The 6,932-nt window shown below is 58.3% G+C and overlaps 1 protein-coding gene across 2 annotated transcripts; it reads right to left on the bottom strand.

Moving 5' to 3' along the window:
- Nucleotides 1-1,689: 1,689 nt before the first annotated feature.
- LOC124232246 (interleukin-32-like) lies at nt 1,690-5,250 on the bottom strand. 2 transcript variants are annotated; one of them, XM_046649206.1, is made up of 6 exons: nt 5,072-5,250; nt 3,612-3,650; nt 3,400-3,459; nt 3,014-3,040; nt 2,780-2,839; nt 1,690-2,277 (listed from the first exon to the last, which is right to left on the bottom strand). In XM_046649206.1, exons 1-6 carry the CDS (start codon nt 5,084-5,086, stop codon nt 1,939-1,941), a joined length of 540 nt encoding a protein of 179 aa, XP_046505162.1. In that variant the 5' UTR covers nt 5,087-5,250; the 3' UTR covers nt 1,690-1,938. The 2 variants fall into 2 exon arrangements, with proteins under 2 accessions (XP_046505162.1, XP_046505163.1); XM_046649207.1 differs by lacking the exon at nt 3,612-3,650.
- Nucleotides 5,251-6,932: the final 1,682 nt, after the last annotated feature.

The following is a 6,932-nucleotide window of genomic DNA, read 5'->3' as shown; positions in this document are numbered from 1 at the left end:
GGGGTTTATTCACAGTGGGAATGGGGAGGATTTCAGGCAGGGAGTTCTTCATCTTTGACAAGGAAATCCTCAAGGCCTTGGCTGCTGGATGGAAGTAGCTCGAAACAGGCGAGAGAAGGGAGAACAGTTGGGAGGGCATCACAGTTGTCCCGGCTGACAACGACTGTGACCTCAGGGGGTGATGGGGCCACAAAGCCCCTGATGGCTTCAGCGAAGGGGGAGGGTGTCTCTGTGAGAAGAGTCAGGTGGGAGGATATGAGGGGAGGTAAGTGGAAGGTTGACACAGGGTCCCCTGTGAAATGAGGGAAAGGGTCTGAAAGGACTTGAATGGTGACTGGGAGGTGAGGCCAAGAAATGCCCAAGGAGGAGTGAAGGCTGGGTCAGGACCCGACAGTGGGTGGCACATGGAGCCAGAGAACTCAGGCCAGAGATGGGCCTTCCCGTGTACAGGCTGTCAGAGGGGTCCCCTGGACAGGAAGGAGGGTAGGGTGCGGGCCACAATGGGCTCCGCAAAAGGACCCCAGACTGGGCCGCCTTCTACCTCAGGTGGAGGGGCCAGGCCAAGAGGAAGGGAGACCCTTCCTCCTCCTCCCCTCCCTGCTGTGGCAGGGCTGAGAGCATCAGGGTCCCTCAGGATCCTCAGGGCCACCAAGAAGCTCAGGTCAGGGTCATGGTGCAGCCATGGCCTCCTCCTGCTGGACTCACAGGGAGGCCCCAGGGGGCGGTCTTTCTAAGAATCAGAAGTTCCTACTGTGATGCAAAAGGCTCTGAGGCAGCTGGCAGACAAAGGAGGGGGACACTGACCCTCAGAGCTGCCCCAGGTCCTTGAGGCCTCCTCCCCACAGCCCTCCCACCCTGCACCCTCCCCTCCCCAGACAGTGGGCTTAGCCCTGGGCCAGATCAGGGAGGCTTCCCTCTGCTGGGATGTCTCCTCCTCACCAGGCCCATGTCTTCCTCCCTCCCTGCTCTGCCCTCACGTCAAGGCCCTGGGACCCTCCACAGTTCAGGCCCAGCACCAGCCCTCACCTCATCTCAGTAGCGACTGGTCCTGCCAACCACCCTGAGTGCACAGCTGCTCTGTGGGCATCTGCCTGAGGCAGGAGGTCAGGGAGAAGGGGGAGCTGGGGGAGGGGCATCTGGCCTCACAAATGCTGAGTACTGCTGGCCCCCAGCCCTTGCTCCTGGCTCCCCCCAGTCTCTGCATTGGCAGGTCCAGGTAAGGCCACAGGCCAGAGTTCAGACTCCTGCCCCGCCCTACTCAGCCCTCCTTCTGGGTGCCCCCTCCCTCCCCCTCTGTCCCAGCTCCTGGGCCTCTGACCTTGGGACAAAGACCAAGGAGTTTCAGAGGCCCCAGCCCAGCTGGAGCGATGAAGACCCGAAGAGGGAGGTCAGGAGAGGAACAGAGGTGGCCAAAGCCCCCAGGCCGAGCCCCCTGCTGCCCCAGGAGTGGGCAGTGAGTGAGTGCTCCTGGGCATCAGGCCCTGTGATGAGCACAGCACCAGCCTGACATCTTCCCGTCTCCACCACACGCCTGTGGCCAGTTGTGAGCAGAGTCCCCATTACAGATTAGAGAGGTCAGATGGCCTGTCCTTGCTCCCCAGAGCCGGGACCCCAGTCCAGGTCCTTCTGAGACCTGGTCTCTCCCCGTAACCACTGGGCCCCCTGCCTCGCATCCTGACAGGCACTCGATTTGGTTCAACAACTTTATTAAGACATACGGGCTGCAGCCACAAGTCAGACCTGCAGAAGGAAACCTGAGCAGGAAGTACATGGTGGGCAGGGTGGCCAGGCTGTGCACAGCAAGGCGGTGAGGGAGGTGGTCAAGGACAGGTCAAGGGTAGGCAGGTGGCAAAGGTCACTTCTGAAGGTTCTCTGTGAAAAGGGGGATGTCAAAGGGCTGCAAGGTGTGGCTACCCCTCCTGGACCCCATGGGGCCCCCTAGACCTGGATGTGGTACCTAAACAACCCAGCCATATAGGAGCAGAAACTCTCAAGCAGACTATTAATGAACTGGGCCACACTGCAAAGGGCCTGCCAGCCAGCAGCCACCTTCTCTCGCACCCAGGCCAGTACAGCCTGCAACCTCTGCTTCAGTCGCTGTAGCATCCCCATGAACGACCTCCATGCTCTGACCCAAAAGCTTTCTTCAGGCTCGGGTGCCTCTGGAGCCTCAACTTCCAGGATCCCTGGACCCTCAGGTTCAGGGTTGGGGACAGAGGACTTCTGAGCTCTGCGACGTAACTCGGACTTCATGTCAGGAAGTAAAGGAGCAGATTCCTGGGGGATAGGGGCTCTTCAGGGTCCCGCCTTGGGGGGCTGCAGCCCCATGGCCTGACCCTGGCTGAGGCCTCACAGCCTTTCTGAGTTTGCGATACAGAAGCCTACAGATGGAAACTGCCTACTTTCCTGCCAACAGCTCCACAGACACAAGGACTTTCCCAGAGGCTTAGCCCCTCACGTCCCCTCCGTGGCATAAACCAGGATGGCGGCGCCTGCTTGTTGGCTGACTGGCCTCGGAGCCCAGCACCAGGCCCACGCGGCTCATCTCACAGGGAACTGAGGGCAGGCCTCTGGCCACTGTTTGCTGGGTTGGGAGGCCTGGAGGCTGGTGCCAGAGAGCCTGCCACCCCCTGAGCTCTCAGACTGCCATCCCTCCCCTTCTGCTCGGCGGGGGGGGGGGGGGGGGGGGGGGCTGTGTACACAGATGGCAGCACCAACATCCAGAGAGAGCAGGAGGAAGGGGAAGAAAGGAGGGCTGAGACAGGCGCCTCAAACTCACTGAGTTGTTCTTCCGATGGTGCTCCTCCACGGCGTCAAGAAAGTTTTCACTCAATTTGTCCTGGGGACAGGAGGGTACAGAGGCTGCAGACCTGCTCCTGAAGTCTGCAGTCCCCACTGTGGTCCCCAGGGGTCCAGGTGAGTCACAAGGGAGCTGAGAGCCCCGACCGCATAACCTGGACGAGCCCAGCTCCTGGGGTCTAAGGTTTGGGGGAGGGGCAAGGCCCAAACTCACCTCCAGGTCTTCTAGGCATAAATCGACCTGTTGGAAAAAACCACGAGGTTTCAATCCCCCAGCCGCCCTCCGCCTCATCTTCTCCCCAAGCCCCAGTTTGTCGCCAGCAACCCCCACCCCATAACTGGGTCCAGCCCAGGTACCTGAGGACCATGTGTTGGCATCGCTGCTCTGTCATCATTATGCCCAGAGACTTGGACACCTCCTGCAGCCTCCTGGGCCTCTGCATCCCCCCCACCTGTGCACTCACCTGCCACACAGGTGTGCATTTTGTCCAGTGTAGGGAATGAGCAAACCTGAGGTGGCACGTTCTTCCTCCTCATCGTCATCGTGACCACCCCACCCCCCAGGTTACGGGAACAAGGCGTGGGAGCACACTGACACACCTGTCCCTCTCCTTGGGGTTGAACTTCGATACCATCAAGCCATCGGTCTAAAGTGTTGTGCTGTGAAGAGAGACAGAGTTTGGACAAAGAGTCCTGACCCTTCTCCCTCCTGGGTCGCAGGTGGGCCAGAACATTCTCAGCCTCACACAGCAGACCCCAGGTCCCCACTCGCCCCTCCCACCCCACACCATACATGGGGAAGAGCCTCTTACAAATAGGATCTTCCAACGTTCATTGTCTTCTCTGGACGTCTGTAGAGATAACAGTCACACTCAGATCCATGTGACCTAGCCAGCTCCACGCCTATAATCCATACTCACATGGACACACACACACACACACTCATCGTGCACATACACTCACAAGTAACAACATTGCTGTGGAGCAGGCAGGGTCAACCCAGTTCCCGCATACACAGCCCTCTGTGGTCCTGTGTGAGAGTGGCCGAGAGAGGAACTGGCAGTGACCATTCCTTTGTGAGGCGGCCACAGAGACCCAGTGGTGCCTGCAGGCAGCTGCTCTCCTGACCGCTGACGCTGCAAGCCCCCAGCAGCCCAGATCCATTCCCACCCGACACGTGTCTCCACCACAGAGGCAGGATGTACCCCACAGACATCCTTACCAGTCTTCATGCTGTGGCCCCAATCTGGCTTTAAACACACTGGTTTGCGGACCACAGGGTGATCAGTGCCACTAACAGTGTGTGCATGGCCCTGGGCAAATGTCTTTGTGGGGCACCTGCCTGCACAGTTTAGTCAGCAATGGTGCCATCCTGTCAGCCCCATGTCACAGGAAATAGGGCAAAGGAAGTGTCATGCCAGCCAGTGGGAACCACCTGCTCCCCAAGTCACCCTCCTAAACTGGGCCTGGCCCCTGGGCCCTGATGACCCCACTGTCACAAGGCCCAGAGTGCACAGGAGCATCTGGTCACCCTCAGGATTGGGGTGGGCAGTGAGGGAGGGTGGGGGAGGTGGGAGGGCACCCCAAAAAGGAGGAATAGACACTGAGGCCGATGCAGGTCCTGGGCTGCTGGTCCAGGAACCAGAGAGGAATTGGAAAAGTTCCCCGGAAAGCACCACCCACCCCCAGCCCCCAGGTTTCCAGGGCGTGAAGGGTCTCCTGGGACTGGAGACTCTTCTCACCCTCCCTTCACCAGCTTTCCCCACACACATGTCAGGTCTACTCACGAAACTAACACCCTTGTGCCATAACACTCATTGCTCCTTGGTGCCCCTACACTCACACCCACACACGCCTCTTCTCACACTCACACAAGCACACACACAGAGCTGCCCTCTAGAATTTACCTCCCAGGCAGGGATTCTGGCCCCACAGCCAGGACCTGCTACATAAAGTGAAGGACTCTGAGCAGAATGAAACTGTGGGTCCCTTTGTCAATAATTATTCAGAATCTCAGGTTGGTGACAGCAGAGCATTCAATGAACCAATTTCAGGGCCAATGGGAAACTGGAACCCTGAAGAGGGCTCAGATCGCTGCCCATGACCCCTGCTTCCCCAGCAGCTGCCCCCATGGCCCAGGGAGAACAGGACAGAGCCAGGTGCATGGGGAGGGATCAATGTGGGTGGGAGCCAGCATTGGTGAGAGACGGGGACACACAGCAGAAATGGGACTCCAGGGCCCACTGTCCCCACGTCACCTGCTCTCACTCACCTTGGGGTAGCCCATGGCAGCTCAGGATTCCAGGGGCTGTGCCCTGCGGGGAGGACAGTTGTGAGGAAAAGTGTTTCAGAGAAGCAGCCTCTCTCACGCCCAGGAAAGTCCCTTTGTCCAGCTCCCTCCCTAGGCCTCCTCTGAGTCACTCACTGCCCCAAGGGCCTCTCAGCACAGAGCCACAGCTGAGGTTTGTGGTGCAGAGGGAGGTGCAGCTAATTTAAGAGCAGAGGAAGGAAGGGTGGAGGAGGGCAGAGCCTGCCAGGGGGTAGGATGCAGGGCTGGCTCTGTGTGTGTGTGTCTGTGTGTGTCTGTGTGTGTGTGACAGAGACAGAAGGAAGAAGAGACAAGGAGACCAAGCTCTGAGGGCCCTGGGTGGGGAGGGTATGTCCTTTCCACTGGAGCTCCCTGGTAGTGGCTCCTCCACACTCTGAGCTGGGGTGCAAATCTCTGAGCCCAGTAATGGGCCTCTTCCTCTCACTCCATCAGCCGGAGACAGGGAAGCAGCAGAGGGGAGCGTCCAGGGTTGGGAAAGCAGGTTGGGAATCTCCTGGAGCTTCTGAGAATGAAGTCAGCTGGGTGGGGGTCCAGGTACCGGGAATGCCAACCAGGTCCCCTGAAAGGAGAGCTGCTCATCTCCAATGTCCAAAGAAGGTTCTGGAGAAGCTCCTGGCTCAGGATAGGGCAGGACCTGCAGTCCCCTGAGGTGGGCCCCCCAGACCTAACCACCACACAGGCTCCAGCAGGGGCGGCTGACAGCAATACCTGTCTGCCCCTGGGACAGGATGAGGCCCTTAGGAGGGGCTGAAGGAAGCCTTGCTGACCATGTAGACCTGGTTGGCCAGGCTCTCCTGAGCCTCCCGGGGCCCCACAATCCTGCAGCACCTCTGCAGGAGCCCCCCAGGCTCCGGTGAGCCCCACAGGGTTAGCCTCACACAACCTGGTCACCTCGCAGCTCTTACCTAACACCCTACTTGGGACCAAAGCCCCTCACAGTTCAGCACAGCCATTGTCCTGCCCTCTGTGCTAGGGTCCCAGGGCTGCTATGAAAAGACCCACAGATTGGGTGGTTAAACACACAAATCTCTTCTCTCAAGTTCTGGAGGCTGGAAGTGCAAATCAAGGTGTTGGCAAAATTGGTTCCTTCCCAGGGCCGAGGGAGAAGGATATGTTCCAGGCATCTCTCCTAGGCCTGTAGATGTGCACATGGCGATTTTCCTGTATACGTGCCTGAGTCCAGATTTCCCATTTTTATAAGGACACCAGTCATATTGGTTTAGGGCCCACCCTAATGACATCATTTTAACTTCATTCCCTCCGTAAAGACCCAATCTCCCACTGAGGTACTAGGGGTTAGAACTTCAGCATATGAATTTGGGGGACACAATTCAACCCCTGACATCCTGAAGAAGGACCCAAGACCCTGAGGGGCCACCTGTGTGAGCCCCAGAGGGACAGACCTACAAACACACTTGCCTGGTGACAGTCTCACTTGGGTTAACTAGACCCCAGCTCGTGTCTCCCTGCCCCTTCAGAGCCCAGTCAATTGCCTGAAACCTGCTTTCCACACCCAGGAAGTCCAAACCCTTCCCTGGGCCATCCTTGAATTCCAGGGTGGGAGAAAGAAGGGAGCTGCTCCTGCTTCAGCTGCAAGCAGTGTTTCTGGGCTTCTTCTCCACAATCCTGCTTCCCTGACCCCATGTGGCACTTGGCCCCTCCAGGAGTGTCTCAGAAAGGCCACCATCTGAAGGCACCTTGTTTGTTTCTTTTTCTTGCCTAATTGCTCTGGCTACGACTTCCAATACTATGTTAAACAAGAGTGGTGAAAGTGGGCGTCTTGTTCCTGTTCTTAAATGGATAG

This window comes from Equus quagga, unplaced genomic scaffold (assembly GCF_021613505.1).
Source record: "Equus quagga isolate Etosha38 unplaced genomic scaffold, UCLA_HA_Equagga_1.0 HiC_scaffold_3767_RagTag, whole genome shotgun sequence".
Classification (NCBI taxonomy): domain Eukaryota; kingdom Metazoa; phylum Chordata; class Mammalia; order Perissodactyla; family Equidae; genus Equus; species Equus quagga.
Note: the sequence above shows the minus strand (reverse complement) of the source record. Positions and strands in the feature narration are given on the sequence as shown.